The sequence below is a fragment of the Patagioenas fasciata genome, chromosome 3 (assembly GCF_037038585.1).
Source record: "Patagioenas fasciata isolate bPatFas1 chromosome 3, bPatFas1.hap1, whole genome shotgun sequence".
Taxonomy (NCBI): Eukaryota; Metazoa; Chordata; class Aves; order Columbiformes; family Columbidae; genus Patagioenas; species Patagioenas fasciata.
The window spans coordinates 79,388,608-79,409,946 of record NC_092522.1 but is presented as its reverse complement, the minus strand read 5'-3'; the positions used below and the strand labels follow the sequence as shown (position 1 = coordinate 79,409,946).

Below are 21,339 nucleotides of genomic sequence, written 5' to 3'. Positions count from 1 at the left end.
GATCAAGCACTGAAGCTGGAGGGTGAGCTGTTCATGAGCAGTAGTTGAAGGCCTTGTAGTTTAGTAATCCAGAACAGAGCTGTTAATGAGCAAAATGGATGCAATATTAAGGAAGTGTACTGAATTGTAACAAAATGCTCATCATTTTAAATAACAAGACCTTACACAAAATTAATCAGGCTGTCAGCATCTCAGTTAAAAAATATTCTCTCTAGTTTGCCTGCACCTCCTTTCCCAGGATCCTCCCATTTTCATTTTTAATTTCTCCCTCTCTTCTGTTTGTTACATCCTTTCTTTTACCTTCCCTCACTGCCTGCAAGATCGCTTTTGATAACTGTGGAAAAGAGAAGGAGGTGAAAGAGAGAAGTGCTAAATGGGCTTGACAAAGGGCAAAAATACTCTCAGGAGACAACTTGTTATACCTCAAAAGGTGATGCAAAACGAGCTCTGAAAGTGAAGCCTGTGATGATCTGGCTCCGTGGAGTTCAGATGCAGAGGTGCAGGTAGGCTGCGTTGCAGCGAGCTCCTCTCCAGGAGGAATCCTGAAGTCTGCTGCTACTCACTCTGTGAGTTAGTTCTTCCTGGAAAGTCAATATGACTTCAAAGAAGCCATTCATAGTGTAAACTGATGTTATGATGTCTATCTGAGCTGGCAGAAAGCTTGTCCTCTGTGGAGGTATGAAGAAAGCCCATCCACATCCATGTGTTTGATTTGATGTGTACCTTTTGACAATTTAAATATCTGTATTAATTGCTCTCAAACGAATATAAGACTGAAGAGCACTGATGATAATCTGTAGGGCTACAGGATCCACTGTGAAATGGTATCTCATGGTGGTGCTGTGCTAGTTTGTGACAAAACCTTTTTTTATGTTGCATTGGTGACTGCACTCGATACACATTGCTTGTGAGTCGCCTTTTCACCTTCTCCATTGTTCTCCTGTCTCAATGATTCCCAAGATTTCCCTGAACTACTTTTTCTGCTGGACTCATGACTTGAAAAGCCATAGGAAGTAGGAAAATAGATTTTTCTAAGTTATATCTTGAAATATGTCTGGTTTAAAGCATTTTTAGTGTTTGTGTTTTTGTTTGGTTTTTTTTCTTCTTCTCAGAAATATAACAGTAAATACACATATAACATGAAAATTGTTTGCTGACCTGTCAAACACATTTATAAATTGTGATTGAATATTGTCCTCCTATTCCTTTAAGACACAATTCAAACTGCACTCAGTTGTTCCATGTGGAATTATGCAGAGAATTTGAATGGGAGAAAAGAGCGATTTCTTAAACCAAAATAGTAAAATGTTAGGATTTATATTAAAATTTCTTCAGGTTTGTGTTTTTAGGAAAATGAGAATATTCATATTAATATATTTTGCAATGAAGTTATTATTATTTGAAACCTGAAATTATACAGCCCATTATTAAGTCTGGAAGCAACAAAATGTCTCATGTTACATGAGCTGACTTACCTAACTTCATGTTATCGTATTACTTCTTACTGAATATGTATTTTAAATTCAGTTTTTCATTCCTGGCATCAAAAACACTTACTCAACTGTTGTAATAAATTGTTCTTCCTTTCTGCTTAAAGCTCAGTAAAATTTTAATGGCAAATTTTCAAAACTAAATTTCCAAGTCTACATTCTTAACTGGTGCCTCTAGAATGCCACTTTTAAAAAAATATATTTGTTTTTTTTCTGTAGCATGTTTGGAACTGTTTTATAGGTTTACTAGGTATTTAGATTTTTGACGCTCGGAAATGACATAATAAACTCTTATATTAATGCAATTTGTAATCACAAATCACCATTGAATATAAGCCACTGTATTACTTTCTAGGCAAAAGGTGGCTCAGTGCTTGTTGCCAAAAGCCTGATTTTCAATTAGGCTTACCGTAATTGACACAAATGTAAAATGGCTGGTACCACACTAGTTGGGTGTCTTTGTTCCGGACAGTGGGTTAATTCAGCTCATGAAATCAACTCATTTTAGGTGAGTTCCTTTGCTGTAATTGCAGAGTGCAGTTTATGGAGATTTTGCTGAATGGATAAATCGAAGAGTTCATGCAGCACCAGACAAACCTCACAAATCCTGTGCATATCTCATTGATTTGGCTATTTCCTCATTCCTGCTGTGAGTTCGCTCCACCGAGTGTCCCTCAGCTCCCGGGACCCAGCTGGGGGGGCTCCTCGCTGTCCTGATGGGTGCAGGAGAGGCTGGAGCAGGGAACAGCCAGAGCACTGAGCTCAAAGGTTGTGTCATCTTCTAGGATCTCATGCTGAACGGGTCCTTGCTGGAAGCTGCATTTCCCAGCCGCAGTCTGGTGCTGTGATTGCTTCTGTGTGGCAAGATGCAGCCTCACCATGAGGGCTCATGTTCAGGTGTGTTTAGCTCCTGCATACTCCCTGCTGCCTCTGTACCCATCCTGTACGGGCTTTCTCGCATTTGGCTGGTGGGAACCTGAGAGGCCTGTTTGGGTGCAATGTGAACCTGTTTCATCCCTTCTTGTGGGCAGCAACTTTTTTCTAAGAATTAAAGACTTCCCTATTTGCTGCTGGAGTCGCACTGTATTTAGTTGCCCAGATGAACTGGACTTTTTCAAAGTGAAACTTTAGTCTAAGGCAGATTGTTAGATGCTCACAACAAACTTTAAAGAGCAGTGAGCACAAACTTTCCTATTTTTTTTCCGACTATCACTTTGAACCTAATGCTACTACTCGGCATAAAAGAGCAGAGGGAAAAATGTTGCAAGTGTGAGTCTGTATGTTCAGAAGTACTTTCATATCTCTCAATGTAGCTACAGAAAGTAGCAAAATTATGCGGTAACGTGGTTTTTCTGTTCATCAAGTCATGGTGAGTCAATATGAACAAAGGAAGAAAAGCATCATGTGTTTAAAGAAATGAGTGATGCTGGCTTTCTGTCTCCTCAGTCAAACAGCTTTGTCAGGCTCTTTAAACTTCTTACTGAATGAGATATTACCTTTGTTAGGTTAAGTCAATGTGATGACTATTGTTCATACAATGCTTTAAAGCTAAACCAGAATATAAGTGTAAAGATTAGCTCTGCACTCAGTGCGATACTCCAGTGCAGCAGAGTTACAAATAATCTTTGGGGGCGAGGATGTTACTGGTGTATACTTGTTCATTGCCCACCCAAACTGGAATTTTACTTTGCTTGGGCTCAGGGATGCTACTGCAATGTCAGACATTATTTATTTTATATTAATACAAAGCAACAAAGGTCATTATGTATCTCCTCTGTCAAATCTGCCAATTAAATGTCAGATGCTCTCAGAAGTTGCCAGTACTTACACATATTCAAAGAATTAGGTTTCCAGTGATGGATTATTTTATACAGCTTCATTTTCTCTCAAAAATTTGGAGTAAAAAAATTACACTTGGAAATTTCAAGAATATTCTGCAAAGTCATTTTTAGTAATAAACTTTAGCTGTCTCACAAACGTGATTGCATGTGTGCAGCTGATGTAATGATGTCAACACTTGGCTGTGGAACGCATGGATTGGTTATCACAAGCAATGTGGTTTGTTGGGGAACATCTGGCATCTATGTAGAGGTGCCACCCAGTGGCCAGATGGTACGAATGAGTTTTTCTGACTAATTAAAGGCAAAAAAATTAAAAGCACAATCAACTGAGGGATTTTACAATAATTGTTTTATTATTTTTTTTACTTCATAATCAGCACATAGGATTCAGATTCTCAGTTTGTTAATGGTCTTCAAATTGCAGAATAAAAAAAGCTTCAGTTAATTTAAATAGTCTCCAAGTAATCAAATGACAGAATGTGTTCCTCCTTTGAAACCAGGTTTTAGAAAGTGTATCAGTATATCATCAAGTGTTTTTGTACCAAACTAAGGTGCTGTTTTTGTTGCTTTTGTTAGATTGTGTGTTTTCCTATGCAAACAAAAGCTAGAGGTACAACTAAAGAGAAGTGATTGTCTGTGGTATGTGTTAACTGAAATTTATCTCCTCACAGTGCCATTAATATAGACTGATAATCTGGTTCAGAGATATAAAAAGGGAAAAAGTGGAGTTACTGAGAAGGTATTTATGATGCCAGCAAGATACAAAAATTAATCCATTACAGTGATTAAATTCCTTAGTTGAGACTATCAGGCAAAAAAGTGAAATGGTGATGAGCATTTGGTACAGGCCTGACATAGATCGAGCTCAACACCGCTATTCATGAAGATTTTAACTGGCTATATAAGGACTGGGTTTCTGGTGCAGCTAAAACCACTACTCACCAAGTTTCCAGATTATCCAGGAGATAACCTTGTAATTCAAATGCAGCTACTCTCAGTCTGAAGTGTCTGTATTGGATTTATTTCCCAATTAATAGAGGTGCTAAAGCTAACTTTGACATAATGAATAATTGCAACGATTTCTATGACAGTGGGGCTTTTTGGTTTTGCAAAACAAAAAAGGGTCCCTTGAAATAACAAGCCAGAAGCTGCTTGGTTTCAGAAGCTGTTTGGCTACAGAGCAACACTGCGTATCTGTGTTAGGACTCGGGAAAACATGTTTTGAAGGACTAATGACTGTAGTATTTCCAATTGCATGCTGTTTGAAGCGCAAGAAAGCCAGAAGCTTGAAACCATTTCATCTCATGAGTAGTTGCTCAGAGCTTCAATGAACTGCCAAATGCAAACAAATACATTTAATAACCTGAAATTAATATATTGTAGTGGGAAGGCAGTAGGGCTGAAAAAAACAAATACATGTAGGTATGGCAGTGGACAACAAGTATGACAAGTTTGTGGTGTTAACAGTGGCTCAGAAAAAGCTCTGTGCAGTGGTTGTGTGTGCAAGTGGATTATGGAACAAACAAACAAGGCAGCAGACCTGCTTTTTGAGATTTTGTTAATGTGACTAGAATGGGAACGTTGTGTCCAGATCTGGACACATCTTTGCTGGAGAGATGTTAGAGGGAAACAGAGGGGAACACAGGAATTAATTTACAAAAGGAAAGATTATGCTAAATAATGGCTGAGTGAAAGATACAGCTGAAGCCTGCAAATATTTAAATGGTGTGAATTTGCCAAAAACCAAAAGGAATTACTTAGGTTGACAGAGTAAGACAGAGTAGAGTAACTATAACAAAGGGTGCTTTTAGGTGAAGTATTAACCCTGTTATTAAGATGTATGACAAACCACTTCGAAGTAAGCCAGTAGGAATACATCTGCCTCGACAAGATGTGACCTAAGGTACTTTAAACAGACTTCTGTATCTCTGCGATCTAGAAAGGTGGAGGCAGAAAGGTAAAACTTGAATCTGTGAATCCGAAGCCTGGCCATTAGATGGCAGGCGCTGGCACAAGAGGGTGTGTGCCTCCCGGCCACTTCTGAGGGCCACGTCTCAGGAGCAGCTCAGAGCCACTATCAGTCCCAGGGCCTCGGAGAAGTTTTCCTGTAAAAATCACATGCACATGTCCCCCATCACCAGCACGGCAGAAAGTCATACAACAGCCGTGTCCCAAGCACATGTCCCTTCAAGGACGCATGCTCAGACTTTTCACTTCTGGGTCGGTAGGTAGGTACAAGAGGTGTTTAGTTACCCCAGTGTGACAAATCACTTTGTACAGGAGCTGAAATTGGTTTGGATCTGAACAATGCTCTAATGAAGGGAGGAGAAGAAGCTCTTCTCTACTATAACTGAAGACGCAGTAATGGGACTGATGAGGCGGTGGGAAGAGGTGATGTAAATGTGGTATGTCGCACACTGCAGACTGTTCAGGAAGTCCACATACTGGTTCTGTGGAACAGATGACAGAAAGCATAACAAGCAGTAGCTTTGAAAAAGTATGTATGGAAAAATTCAGCCCAGAACAGGCTATTTGAAATGCTCAAAAGATGCTACAGCATCTCAAATAATGTGTAATAAAAAACAAAACAAAACAAACCCCAACAATAACAACAACAACCACCCCCCAAAACAAAACAAAAACCCAAAACAAAGAAAAAAAAACAAAACAAAACACCAAACTTGTTTAAAATAAGAGTCTACACTGCTAAAGGATCTGCCCCAGGGAGTGATCCTTATATATGCATCCACACCTCTCAAGATTACACGCCTCTGGAGTGAACTGGCTGTGTTTGTGCTGCCTAACACTTGACCTGGGCCCAATGTCCTTGTGGCTCTAAGACCGTAATTATATTTCTGTGGCTTCAGTTCAAAGTGTCTGAGGTAATGTGAGGGCTGCTTTGCTGCCTGCAAGACTGGTGTTTTTATAGCATTATGCCAAAGGTATGCAGCATGCTGTGGGGTTGGGTGTGGGGCACACAGGGGGTGTCTGAGGGCAGGAGGCTTCCTGGGATAGTGTAGAGCAGGAGGAGCCAAAGCTGGTATAGTCCCATCCTTGCTCTGCCATCTGTAGGGCAGTCCATCCAAAGAGCTGTACCTCAGCTTCTCCTTGGAGGGAAGTAGTTGGTTTCCTCCGGAGGAGAGTCCAAGCATAAAGTGGTGCCTGGGCAATATGGCTGACAAGGGGACCAGGACCAGGGAATGAACCAGGGAGGTAAATTATTTGATGAACCTAGGTTCACCCATCATCGTCATGAGCACCTAGGTGGTGGGTGAGACGGGGAAGAGCCCTTTACTGCTCTTAATATTGTTCTATGTTTTGCAGTAAGTCTTTAGCACAGACACTTTGCTGATCAAATTCATATTTGCTGGTCCAAGGGAAAAATTTGACTGCTGATATGGCATGGGGGGAGGGAGACTGGGCAGAGGATCTGAATAAACAAAATATCTTTCTGTTTTAATCAAGTTACTCTTGCTCATACATGCTCTTTTTAAAATCATGATCTCATCCTGTGTAAAAGTGTTGATTGAAATTGGAAATTAATATGCAAGAACCATCTACCGTGTACAGATTGAAGACTGTTCTAAAAAATAGCAGACTGGAGATGGATATCAGGGCTGAATATGATGGATTATGAGGGAAGCCATGACTGTAAAATTATAAGGATGGCAGTTTAGTAAGCATTATTAGTTTAAAATGTATGGCTATCTCCTCTTTTCTTCTTTTTCTTTGTGAGTTCTTTGCTTATTGGTCCTATCTTAGTGTTTTCATGTATTTTTGTCTTCAGTTTAATTCCCTTCAAAATGATTCGTAATTATCAGATTTTTTAAGAAAATATCTTAAGGTGGTTAATGGATAGCATTTTGTCGCTACTAGGGACTTATGCACAGACAGGTACAAGCAATGGGGCCAAGGTGTGTGGTCTGCAGCGTAAAGAGAGCACACCTCATTTTAATTCCTGTATGATGTTTTCCTTTTCCAGTCAGTAGCTCTGCTGTGAACCAGTATCCCTGTACTGGTAAAGAGAAGATGTATATACCTACAAGCTTCTCCTTCCTCCTCTTAGTGCCTCATGCTCTCTTCAAAGGTGTGGTAATTTCCAGGGCCCCCTGCCTGCTCTTCTTTTGCTTCTACTGTAAAATCAGTTATTATTTTCATTAGCTATATGAAAACATGCCAGATACATATTGCTGTGGACCAGGTAAACATACTCCGAGTGTTTTTGACATAATTAGCTCTACTATTTGCTAGCCAAACATATGGCAAATAATAAACTACTTGGCCTATCATAAATATTCACTCCACCATTTTTCCCAATTTAAAAATTCTTACTTCCACAGACAAAGCTCTTCTCCAAGTGCCTCCAACAACTGATAGGCCTTGCAAAACGTCTGGGAGGGTTTCATAACATGCCTAGCGTGTTGCAAGCACCCTTTTTCCCTTGGGCCCTCGAGGCTCTGAGCGAGTGGGTATGGTTACACAAACAAGCCCAGGTGAAGAAAGCCAGGGTGTAGGCTGACAGTGCATCAGCTCTTCTGCGGTAACTGTCCCCCCGCCTGCCCTTGCCCCACTCTCCACAGTGGGTTGGGACAAGCTGCTCTGTGTTTGGGCTGGAAGGAGAGAATTTGGCTGGGCAGTCAGGGCAGAGGAGGTGCAGCGCTGTGCCTTCACACCCCGGTCTACCCCCGGGAGCTTGCGTGCCTGCCCATGCCTTCAGGCGGGAAGCGTACCGCAGCCTTTCCCTGGAAAACGGCCCGGTGCCATAGAGTAAAGCTTTTGGGAGGCTCTGGTGAGCTCAGCTCATCAGCAGATTGTTGGGAGGATAGACCTTAAACCGTGAAGAAATTCAAAGAGTGCTTCTTCTCACCCATTTGGAAGTCTGGAGTTGGCTGTTTTCCACCGTACTGTCTTCGGTTTGAAACTTCTCATGCTGCTTTTGTCAGCTCCAGCTTTTGATGTGAAATTGTGACCTTCAAAAAAAAGGTGCCTGAAATAAGCAAGTGCTGCCTCACCGTCCTCTGAAAGCAGTGGCTTCCTGGCTACTGCACCATGGACCTGCCAGTGCCCTGAGGTCTAACGGTGTCTCGGGGACTGATGATCCTCCACTGTGGCCAGGAGTGGGCTTGGGGGGCTTAGGTGTTGGGGTCCCCCCAGGGGGCCCCTGCCTCAGTTGCTGGAAGGGATCCAGCAGCTGCCTCCCAGGTGGATGTTGCCGGCTCACCTGGGGACCAGCACGGCCCCCTTCCGCAGCAGGACATGGGGGATCCTGGAGAGTATCATGACTTGCTACCTAAGAAGTGTTTGCTCACAGAGCTTCCTCCTCTTGTCACTTTGACATGTGGGATTGGTGGCATGTTGTTTTCTGACATACGTGCATTATATAGCACTTGGGGTGCAGATGCTTGGCACCAGCCCAGCTGTGCCACTGTGAATGGTGGCCTCTTGCAGAGCATCGGTGTCACCTCAGCGCTTGACAGCTATTCCGTCTCCTTCCCACGGTGTGACGTTATTTTCCTCCTTCTTACTTGGACTTCAACCAAGCGCCATCCCAGTCTCCTGCCCATACTATAATTTGTCACTTGTTCATCTGCCACTGAGTTGATAGTCCTCAGTCTGCAGTCGCTCCCTTGAGCAATCTTACAGAGGTCTCCAATATATACATTAGGCAGGGTGCAACAGGATCTTTCAGCACTAGGTGAATAGCTGGTTAATAGGACTTTTGAATTCTCTCATATACAATGTGTGTGGAACCACCCCAAAAACAACCTCTTGCCTCTGGTGGAGGCAAGAAATGAAAATCAGGCTGGAAAGCTCAAAGTCAGCTATGGCTTGGAGAAGGTAACCAGCTATTCAGAGCGATGCAGTTTCTTCCTTAGAAATAGCTAAATAAACAAAATAATTGCACACGTTTTTTAGGATATGTGTTAAAATGTCAAAACATTTTCACCACAATTATGCAATAAACCAAACCCCTCAGGACATTCTATGAAAAATATGCCTGAGGCTTTTCTTCTCCCTTATTAACTCTTTGAAAACTCTTTTTGGCAGTCAGTTATAAAGCTAAATTTGAAGCTAAAGCTGTACAAACAGAGCTGGATTTGGGACTTTGATGTGTCTGGAAAACAAGCCTATGGGAAAGGGAATTTTGATCCAACTCATATGGAAAATATACATATTTGAAGGACAAAATAAAACATTTTGGCACTTTTTTTTTTTTTCCCATGAAAGTAAAATATTTGGTGAGGGTATTTTCTGCCTTAAGATCTCTCAGTATTTCAAACTGGGGTGAGTTCATCAGATGGCCACCAGTACAGTTGGGGGCTGCCCGTGAGGCTGCACTTGTCCTGTGAGGAGAGAATGGAGAATTGGGGCTTTTTCAGTCTGGGGGAAGAGGCAGCTTTGGGGAGGTGATGAGGAGCTTGGACTTCCCTGAGTACATATGAGGATGTCACCAAGAAGACAGACCCAGATTCTTCACAGTGGTGCATGGCGGGAAGACAAGAGACAACAGGCAAAACTTAGGAAAGGTGGGATTCAGGCTGGCTGTAAGGGAACAACACATTTTGCCATTGCCCAGAGAAGTTGTGATGTCTCTGTCTCATTTTCAAGAGTTGACAGGTAAAAGCCTCAAGCAACCTGGTCTGATCCCGTTACAGACCCTGCTTTGAGTAAGACATTGGAGCAGAGACCTCCTGGGCTCCCTTCTAACCTGAACTGTCCCATGATCCTATGAAAAATACAGTCCAATTTTGAAATAAAAATATCAAAACAGATAAAAATTTTAAAATTATGGATTTTAACTAATTGTTGAATCATCTAAAGGACTAAATCTATAAAATGCAATGTTTTATCAACCTTTTTAATGAAATCATATCTTCAGAGAATTCTGTATTCTTGCTACTTCGATTTTTCAGAGAGTGAAATAAAAGGGATGATATAAGTTGATCAGCTTTTGCTATTTTATTTCTTTCTTGGGAGGAGACTAAGTGAACTTTGCCATGTTCTTTGGATTCAGAACTTCAAAATTGACACTGCAGAATAAACATAAGCAAAATTAGGTCCACTGAGCTTTAGGACCGACTTGCTAAAAGTTAACGCATTGTTTTAAAGATCATATACACTTAAATTGTGACAGCATCTACCCAATAAATGACCTTCTATTTCAATAATTCAACCAAGACAGCTTCCAGAAGGAAGGTGAACAGAACGTGTGATGTAATGTGGAACTATAAACCCAAATGTTGTACTGTGTCTGTAGAGCTGGAGTGACATAAGATGACTGATATTTCTGCCTTGTGGCTCTGATGTGGTTATCTTGATGAATATTGTATTCAGTTTGGGGTTGTTTTGTTATTAGGAAAAAGCTGTTAAGTTAGAGTTTCAGATAGCTAAAGCATCTGGGACAAATAAATGTCTAAGAAGAGGAGCAAGTAGTTTGGCTAAAATAAAGCCATAAACTTTAGAAGTCCCAGAGGCCTGGAACCACTACAACAGGAGAAAACAGCTTAGTGTGTTTTGTCAAGAAATAACACAGATATTAGCTCAGACTTCATTTCACTAGGATGTCTTAACTGAGCAATGTTTACTCTTCTTTCAGGTACTATGATACCTCAGGCAGACACTGTACTGTTCAAGAAAACCAAATACCAGCAGTAATCTGTCCACATGCTTATGTTATTCCAGCGATATCAATGTCTACTGCCTCATTACCAGCAGCACTTAGAAAGGTAAGAGAAAACTAAGTATCTGTGTTTATATAAAATATATATATACATATATATACACACACACTTACATATATCATAAACAAGATGACTATTCTGAAAAGACAGTTTAATGCCAGGTATATTTTTTAATCTTCCTTTAAAAGGACCTGTGTTTGAAGTACTGGAAAATTTTCAAATCAATATCATATACGGAAATAAAGAAGGTACATAATGACTACAGCTGGCATGAAGAGCCAACAAAGGAAATGGCTTGAGGAGATCTTCCACATGCTCTCACAAACCATATGGCTTTTTCCTTTTGTTCATAAAATATGCATAAGCCAAAATAATAATGGAACAGCCTCTACACTTTTACAGTTTTTCACTTGAACTGTACTGTTTTCTATGTTAAGTTTTATTCCAGAGAAGGAGAAATGGCTACACATTTATTTTCTAGTGTTCATGTAGTTCATGTAGTATTACTCATTTGCTTGGCAGAAGTGTTACTGTATGGAAGTAAGCTAGGGAAAATGCTAATTACTTCTGTTCTAATGTGAGAACTTAATTTCAGATTGCAGACAAGGTTGTGCAATGCCATTCTTGTCTTTATTATAATCTTTCCATGCAGAGAGAAATACCTTTTTTTCCACATTAACAGAGGTAAACAGCAGGCCAGTAATTACAAAAGTTGCTTTTTTCTTGGTTGCGGAACTAACGTTCATCTGAATATATTTGATGAGGACTTAAAATATTCTGTCTTTAAGAAAAAAAAATGTGTTGTCTAGTCTTGTCAAGCCAGAAAATCTCATCTACTAATTTCTATATGAGGCCTTTGGAAAAGACTCATTGGTCATTAGATGAATACACAAATAATATAAACCCCAAACATCCTTTGTGGTCTCATTTAGCATCTTAATTCTATTGATACTGTAGAAACATGCCTACAAAAAGAGCTCAGTTCTTCACAGTTATGAAACAGGAAAATGGTGCAGTACTGTGGTGGGCTGAAATTTCTATTGCAGTAGAGATAGCTGGGGAATCGGATTTCCAGCAGAAAAAAATGCTGTTCACCCTATTGCTGTCTTGGATGCACTTCTATATTAACTACTTGCAAAGACTTCTCCTAGAAATGAAAGTTTGATTTTGTTTGATTTTTTTTCAGTGGAAATTTAAGAAAGGCAGAATTCAGTTGTTATTTAGTGAGCTTTGAGTTAGCATTTTGTTCGTTTGGAATTAATTGCTTATACTTACAGCTAAGTTAAACTGTTGGGGTGTCATTCCTCTAATCTGGAACCATTCCATTTGTATTAAAGGAAGCATCAGAGCAGGGCACATCATTTCATAATTTGATGCATAGGTATGATTGTTAGTTAAATCATAAAAATAAAGGAAATTCTGTGTGTGTGAATTCAGCAGTTTCTTCTGTCTTGGGATAATTTGCTAATGTGTGTAATGATAAGGAGTCACCTGCTGATGATAGATGGTTCATGGGGATCAGGATTTAATGAAGCCCTGCCTTCCCTCAGCATTTCTTGTGGTAGAGCAGTAGAAAACGGTGCAGGACACAGAACATAAGCTGTTTGCACCAGGCTCCTCTCTGCTGCTGTCCTCTCTACGGAAATGTGTTCGTAAGCATTTCAAAGGTGAATATACTAAGTAGAGTCTTGCAGACTAATTTACACAGCCTAATTTGTATTATCCTCTATTTTTCCCTAATTTAGGTTATTCCCTTTACCTGGGATAATTAAGAGCTGACTCCAGCAATGACTAAAACAGACAAGCACTCCTGCATTCTTTTATTAATTAAACAGTCTTCCTAAGACACCTTGCTTATCAGTCTCTGGAGCATTCTAACATTTGCTTTTGCTTTCTGGGGGAAAAAAAAAAAAACAAGCAAACAACAAACTAATTTTATTTTGCCACTTTCCTTTTCCTTTTTGTAGTAGTGATCATTATATGATGGAGTTCACTTTCACCTAGGTTCCGTTCTACTCTCAGCCAGTTCATGCCTACTAGTCAGCAGAAGATCTAAAATAGCCACTCCCTTAATAGTTTTGTTCGCCTTCTGAAGAAAAAGCTGTCCCCAGCATATTCCAAGAACTTGTTGGACTGTCTCTGTCTTGTATTTCTTTTCCAACAGAAAAAAAAATTAATTCCAAGAAGTAATTAAAGCCGTCAGGTTCTGTGCTTTTGGATGCTTCCCTTGCTTGATCAAAAACCAGTCTTCTCTCCACCCAATTAACTAGTGTATAATAGACTTCTATCATAATATAACCTGGTTTTCGCCTTTCATCTTCTTCCAGGGTTGTTTAAGAAATCTTCATCTTACCTATTCCTATACTTCACGGCAACTGTTCTTGATATACAGTGCAGCTTTGGTTCTCTTTCTTTTTGTTTGACTTTCATAAATAGTGGTGGTAAAACATCAGGAAATTAAAAAACGGTTTAAGTCACTTGTTTGATAGTGTTGCTCAGTGAGTAAATGTTGTGTTGCCCGAAGTATAAGGCAAAAATATTTCCTCTCACTACATCGTTTTAGGAGAAGAACAACATCCTTGTGTATCAATATGGCTTTCTCATCGAATACCTCTGATGCTGATTCACGTGTACTTCTAGATCTGTACAAGGATTTCCACATTTTCTGTCTTTGTAAGGCGTTCTGGAATTTATCATTTTGTTTTGTTGCAAGCTTCTGATTTGAACAACTGAAAATGTCAGCTATATAACAACGAAAGATTTTTAAGTGCTCTTATCAAATATATAAATAACATGTTTATTAAATCACTGGAGGTAACCAGGTCTATGATAAATTAATAACTCATACAAATTGAAATATAAATTTCATTTTCTTGACTCTTCTAGTCCTGCGCTAGTTAATGTGCAAAACATTTGTTTTACAAAAATGAAGGTTAGCAGTTTCTCTTTTGGTATTTTGTCAAACAGAAGTTTGGTAACACACTCTAACATACTAAAAAAAAAACCCAACATAAATAATTTCTAGATATCTGTTCTGCAAAATACTCTGTTTCTAGATTTCTAAAACTCAGGTTATTCCTTTTCCCAAATAATGCATTCTGTCCATGGTTACATTTGCACAATCCAGTTTTGGCCCAATGGAGCTAAATAAGAAGGTTTAGTGTCTTTGAGTTTGTTTGCAAATGAAACCAAAATAGCTTGATTAGATTCCTGTTTATATTTAGAATGTCTATGCAGATAGCTGTGGCCATAATTTTATGACTGTTGTGGGTTTTTATATCTTTGAGACTGTTTAATAAAACAATGTGGCCCGTGTTCTCACTATGAATGAAGAAACAACTTCCTGGATGTTTGGCTCATTCTGTTCTCTTCAAATAAATAACAATGCTATTTGAGGACCAAATCACAGATAAATGTATATTTTTGAAGTCATACAGCTACAATGGTGACAAAATAGTAATGCCAATTGAGAAGGACTCCTACCTGTGATATGGCAAACTCAAATGACCTTAAATTATGTAGTTAAATAGGCTTTACGCTGATAGGTTTCCATGTAGTTAAGCTGAAAGGCATTTATTTCTGCAGAGAACTATTTCAAATTTAGATTGGCTTCTGCTGATAGTAAAATGAGTGAATAGAGTTTGTCATCCTTCATTATTTATACATTTCCTGTGCATTAGGACTAATGATCACAAAAAATCTAGACTTTAAAATTCCGTATAGATACTTAGGTCTAAACAGTTTTGTTTTTTTTTTTTTTCTAAGTCACATCTATGTGCTGTAATGCTGTTTCTCCTCTTATATTCAGGTGTTGATTAGTCATATTTTCAGACCTATAACCCAGTACCTGTCTAAAGGTTTCTCAGGATTCTCCATCTAGATAAGAGTTCTCACACCTACTTGCTACCTGAACACAGCCACTGCCTTTCACACAAAGATGCAGTCCTATGACATGAATATTTAACTAAGGAAACTGGGTGGAGTACTTCTAACACCCAGGTGTGGCTCTGGAAGCCCATTTTGATTCTGTGTCAAATTACTGGATTAAATGAGTTTATTCTATCACTGTCTTTGCCATATTCCTGAGACAGCAGATATGCAGATCCCTAATTCCTCCTGCGCTTTTAACATACATGTCAAGATGATATTTTGTCAAGGTCTAGGATATTTTCAGTTTGGGATTCCTCATCTGCTTCTTTAATTTCATTCCTCCCTTGCTTAGAGAAATGTTAGCCAGACATCCAGCCCAGGTCCTAATACTGCTTCTCCTTACAGTGCTTTATTTCCTTAAGAAATAATGAAACTTAAAGTCTATTGGGGATCCCACAGGGTTATAAAATCACCTCCCAGAGTGATGTTTACATGGTAGAAACAAAGCATTTTATATGCCATTTGATACATTTGCAATGCCAAGTAAGTGAGAAAGCAGGTGAGCCACTTTCCAAAGTAACAGACAACAAAATTATTGGTTTGTGGACAGGTGATAGCAGCCTGCCCTGAGGAGAACAAGTCTTTACCTTAAGGTTCACCACAATTTTTAACAGGTAAGGCCTTCCCGTGGTTAGCTGATCTCCTCCCAAAACTCGAGACTGAAAGAAGAGAAGGCATCCTTCTCCAGCCTGGAATCAGAAAGCCCAACAAAACCTTACAGCCAAAGTCCTATGAAGTGAGTCATACAGGGGCCGATAATATTTGCTGGTGTAGGTTTTATAAGAGGACAAAAAAAAAAAACCCCAAACACAACAGTTTCAGAGCACTAACCTGCCTTGTGCAAAGACTGAAGGGTGAAAAGGAAGGGGAAATTGTATGACACTACAGGATGTTTTTCTTGTGAGCTGGAGTGAAGGTATGAAAGGCAGTCACCTAAGAGGGGCCTAGGTGGAGTGGGGGAGTAGGCTTGTTCTTGGTTTTCTTTTCTTTTAAAATTTGGGTAAGCCCTCAACTGTTTGGAATAGGTTATACCTTTCCAGCTAATGAAATGTGGCAGCAGGACAAAGTTTCATTGTATTACCTGAAAAAAACCCCAAAGAACAACCAGGGAAAAAAGCCTGCTCAGTGCTGTTCTGGCCATCTGGATTCTTGCCAGAGTTTTTACCTGCTTAACTACACTTACGCTCAACTTCTGTATAAAATAATGCACTTTGCTCTTTCTTTTGTGCAGACTGTTCATTGCTACTGTATGATGCTTCCAGTCACCCTCCTCCCCCATGTCTAACCTGTTTCCCTGAAATAATGGTTGCACTTTCCATCTCCCTCCCGGGCTTAACAAGTTGAATCATTTTCCTTTCCTTTTAAATTTCCTTTTTTTTTTTTTTTCTCACCAGGAATTTCCCCTTGCGACTCAACAAATAGATTCAAAATCCCATGATAATCTCCACAAAAAGCTGGCATTCACTTGCTCCCTTTTCAGTTAGTCATGCTTGTGCTCACTCTGGTAGGGCTACTTTTTAATCATGTTGCTCCCCATTGTCATTCCTACAGAGGAAAGAGTAGCCTTGCAAGTTTTAAATTTTAAAATCTAACTTTTAAACTCTTTGAATAGCCAGGTCTGCCTATGACAGTCACCTATGTATTATGTGCCTCTAGTGCACTGATCTATGGGGAATTTGGAGAAATACATTTCTTCAGTTTAGATCAATCAAAAAATATAGCAATAGAGATTTTTATCAGCTAGAATATAATGAAGAAAGTTTGGGGGATGTTATCCGTAAGCCATGGATTTGGGATTGCTGTCCTGATATATTCATATGAATTGAAGAAAACAGTATATAGAGAAAATGGAAAAAGATTAAATATGATGAAGCATGGATCACATGAAAGCTCTTTGACAACATTCAGAATATCTACATTATACATTGTCTGTATGGCTTTTAATATGGATTTTAATAGGAAGTTATTGTGTTTGCCAGCACAGTAATTCCTTATTGTGGTTTAAAATTTCTAGGAAAACATGAGAACGTTATAATAGTTTATCTTAAGTTTTTTTTTTTTTTCTTTTATCCTATCTACACAATTTGTTCCTATTCTTGGGCTGCAACCATGCTGTGGTTTCAGCAGGAAAGTGACGTTAAAAGGAGAAGAACACTGAAATCTTTACTTTGAAATTCATGGAGAGGAAAAAAAAAAAGCAATCAAATTTTCAAACCAAACCAGTTGAGTAGGGTGGGGAGATGTGGGAAGGAAAAACTAATGCCTCATTTTGTGCTGGCAATGCCAGCATTTCTTACATGGTTGACAAAGGATTTATACACTTAGCAAATATTTAATTTGCTCTGTCCTTTAAACTTTTGAAGTTTTTATAGGATGTTTAGCTCTGAGTCACGATACGTTTTGCAATATTTTGAGATGATTAATACTGCAATATTGTTTCAGAATTATTTAGTAGATAAATATGCAATTCATAATTAAAAACACAACAACGCTACAACCAGTGAGAAGCAAACAGAATTTAAATAGTACTGAAATCATCATGGAAGCCAGAAAATACAGAACCGGGACAGACTTTAAATGCTGACCATTTAAGTCACAGTGATGTCTCCCACAAACACTTGTGCTCTGAGAAGCCACTGTATCTTAAATTACTTGTCCACGGTATTTGGTGAGTAGTGTCATAAATCAGTAACCTGAAGTCATGTGCTAAAATGTTAAAATCCAGAAAGTACAGGGGGAATAACTTGAAGATGGCTTCTATCAAAGTGCTTTCCGTTGGGAGAACTTTTAAGAGCATAGTCTACAGAGATATAATGGCAGTGTTGACTAACGTAAGTATATTTGACAGAAAGCAAAACTGGCCCCAGCATGTACAGATAGTCTTTGTGTAATACCACCTGCTAGCAAGAACCCACATGTAGGCCAGCTCTTCCTAAAGAACAATGCTAACTAACAGCAGAGGACTGAATTGCATTTTTGTTAATTCTTTTAGTTTTAATAACTTATGGTGCTGTCTTTTAATAGAAATATTTATCAACATTGACAGTAAAAACTGTAGAAGTAGCAGAGCCCCTATACAAGCAACTTACTTTTAATAGGGCATTAATAGGGTATCTGTAGGAATGCTGAATCAGGACACTGGGATAGCCAGCCACAGTTGTAAGTCACCACTGGTGATGCTTCTTGGGCTGACAGATATTATGACTGCTTTAAAAACAAAACAAACAAAAAAAAGATAAATGTGATATGAATTTGTGTGCCTCAAGCACTTTTGCTTTTGGGCTGCGATAATTGCATTTCCATTGCTTTACATGTTTCTGTCTTTGTCAAGGCCTCAACAGGAGGAAGCAGAGGGGACAAGAGGGATACCAGAGAGGAGAGACCAAAAAGATTGCACCAAAGGAAGGCAAAAAACCCAAAGCAAGAACAATTACTTGTTTATAGATTAAATTCACAGCAGAAAGGAAAGAAAGCAAACCCAAAAAGATAAGTAGGAGTGTTGAGAATATTGAATAAGCTGTTTCTGTCATTTAAGTGCTTTCAGCTACCGACATCAGGTTTCTGCTTTTCCAGGATTCTACCATAAGTCGGATTTAGTTTACATCTCTGGTTAAAGAACTACAGTTCTAGTAATTGCATCCCCAGAAGACTAAGCCATTCATAACAGAATATTCTTTCTAACATAATATCTGTCTGAGGCATACAATGGAATCAAGAATTCCTGAGTTAAGCGTATCTATAATGATATGCACCTCTGGTTAAGCGTCATTCTGCCCAGATTTCCCAGGACACAGCAAGCATCCATAGGATTGCAGCAGAGATGCTCTGGATACAAAACTGTGAATCCTTCAGAGAAGAAAATGCCAAGCACCTTCAGTTCAACCTATTTGATAATAATGAAGACAGGAGAATCCAGCAGCTAGTAATACACACACGGTCATACTTACTGTGTAGGCAGAGACCAAAATTCTGAGAAGTCCCAATGTTAAAAAGCTTGGACATCAGGTCCACTATAAAACTGATTATGATTTGGCTTTGTAACACAGCTCACTAAAGACCTGCTCATCCTTTTACTTTCCAAAAAGTCTGTAAATTTATGGCTAATTACAGCACAAGAGAGGTTCTCAGCTATCCATGACAGAACCTCTCTGAGTATTGCTCAACAAAATTACTCCTCTGCTTAATAAAATACCATTCTGCTGACTAGACTGATGGCATCGTTGCAATTTCCTTGTCTGTCCGCTTTTTTCCATATTCCCAGCTCATTACTCCTCTTATCCCCATTTGAACCACAAATTCATTTCAGTAGTAACTTAAAATGGTTTTCATTTTGCTATTTCCAAATCTCTTAGTTCCTAAAAGTTAATTTCTAGGTTATGTCCAGTTCTTATGGCTAATTCAAAGAGACCTTGAAAACATCTTTTCAATTCCTAGTACTTTTTGGTGAGGAGTTTAGCACAAGAGCATTCCAGCTGTGGTTGATTGCAGGTGTACAGGACTACAGCTGACAGCTAACTTGGGCCTTGGAGAAGTGCAAAAGACAGGAGGAAAGATGACATGGAGTTATTTAGCATTTTCATAGAAGGAACATAGCTCCTGGAATATTGGTGAGGGAGGAATCTATCTTGTAGTCTAACACTTTGGCATTCAAGATGGCAACAGGTATAGTAAGTCAATAAGGTTTGCTCCACACCTTTACAATATAAATTTGAAGGTAGAGTAGGAATACCAATAAATTCTTGTTCTGCTAGACATCTTTCAAGTACGCACAAAGTTTATTGAGGAGATTGTTGGGGTTTTTTATGTGCAGTTAAACAAAACAAAACACAAAACCAACCAACCAAACAACAACACAACAACAACAACAACCTGTAACATATCAGACAGCTTATGTTTCTTTACTCTTGGCTGGCAGTTTAAGACAGATGTCACTTGGAGTGGAGAACTCTCCTTTCAAGCAGTTAAACACATCCACCTTGGTGCAGAAGAATTAGAAAGAGCCTACATCTAACTTTACACTGGACTTGCATCCTGCATAGTCTTTGTGTTGAGCTATGTTTGGAATTGAATTACATCTTTTTTTTGAGTGCAATACTGTGAACAAATTTAGAGGATGCAATGGGTGAAAATGTGTTTCTGTTTGAGAAGGTTAGAGACAGCTTAAAATACAGTCACATAAGCAATGGTCCAGGAATGTGATAGTGCTGAGGCCTTCAGAGCTGGATTGCAGAATAATCTACAGTACCCCAAGCAGTGGCAAAATACAAGGCCTATCAAACTGCGCTTTGCAGGAGTGAGATAATGTGGATAGCTACCTGCTCAGTGTGACATTACCCAGGGAAGACAACGAACCATTTGTGCATTGCAAAGTACTAAGGAGGTCTGTCATCAATGATCAAGCGTGGACAGTATGTAATGAGTCGGGTAATGGTGACATGGGAGTGTGCACCAGGCAGTCCAGTGTTACTGGTGGCCATCCTTTATCTGCCCCACCTTTGTGTATCATCATGCCAAACAGCCAGCTACATAGCATTTCAACATTTCACTGGGGTTGCTCATGCAACTCTCTCTTAGGATGACACCAAGCACTTTACTGCCTTCTCCCCAAAGGGCATACTCCTCCCTTCTCTTTCCCGTGGTGAGCACAGTCCTGTGAAGTTGTTCTTTGAATCACCAGGGGTTTGTTTCTGGCCTCCACACCAGGCTGGTCCACAGTGTGGAGAGCTGTAGACTCTTTTGCATCATGCTTTTCTTGTACCACTTCCACACTTGTGCAATGTGTTGGAATGGTTTTCAGGACCTTGGCAGGTAGCTGTGCTGTGCTTTCTCTCTCCTTGGGTGTGACCCTATTTCCATTTTGCCATGCTACGTGACCAGGTGGCTCAGCATATGCACAGTACACCTGTGCACCCTCAGATCTGAGAAGATTGCGACACAAACCTGTTAGTAATGGTTCATTCCTTCTGACCAGGCTTTTGCCACTTTATACGCTATATAAGGCGTATGACCATTAGAAATGTGTGTGTGTGTATATATACATACATTTACATGTGATTTATTGCTCTGTAGTTCCAGCAGCAGTTTAATAATGGGTTTGCAAAACGTAGTCATGAAAAAGTTCATCTTTCTGATTTCATTCTCTTGGAAACTGAATTATAGTGAATAAACTGGAATGCTTCTTCACTAATCCCTTTAAAACAAGCACTCGAGCTGCCATGGCTCAAGATTTGCAAAGGCAAAGTGTGATGGACTTTAATAAAGAATTGCCTCTGAACTACTGTTTGAGTAAGATTTAGAGATTTTCTAAAAGAATGTTACCATCCTGACAAACTAGCACTGCTCGTATAATTTTCAAAATCACAGCGGGTAAAATTTCAACAGATAAGTTTTGAGTTT

At 39.4% G+C, this 21,339-nt stretch overlaps 1 protein-coding gene across 1 annotated transcript in view; it reads left to right on the top strand.

Annotated features, from left to right (window-relative positions):
• CRYBG1 (crystallin beta-gamma domain containing 1) overlaps nucleotides 1-21,339 on the top strand; it is a 95,408-nt gene that overhangs the window by 20,837 nt on the left and 53,232 nt on the right. Inside the window, exon 2 of the mRNA XM_071806673.1 lies at nucleotides 10,929-11,058. Within this exon, the coding sequence (XP_071662774.1) occupies nucleotides 11,023-11,058 (36 nt within the window). The 5' untranslated portion in view covers nucleotides 10,929-11,022. The remainder of the gene's footprint in view (nucleotides 1-10,928; nucleotides 11,059-21,339) is intronic.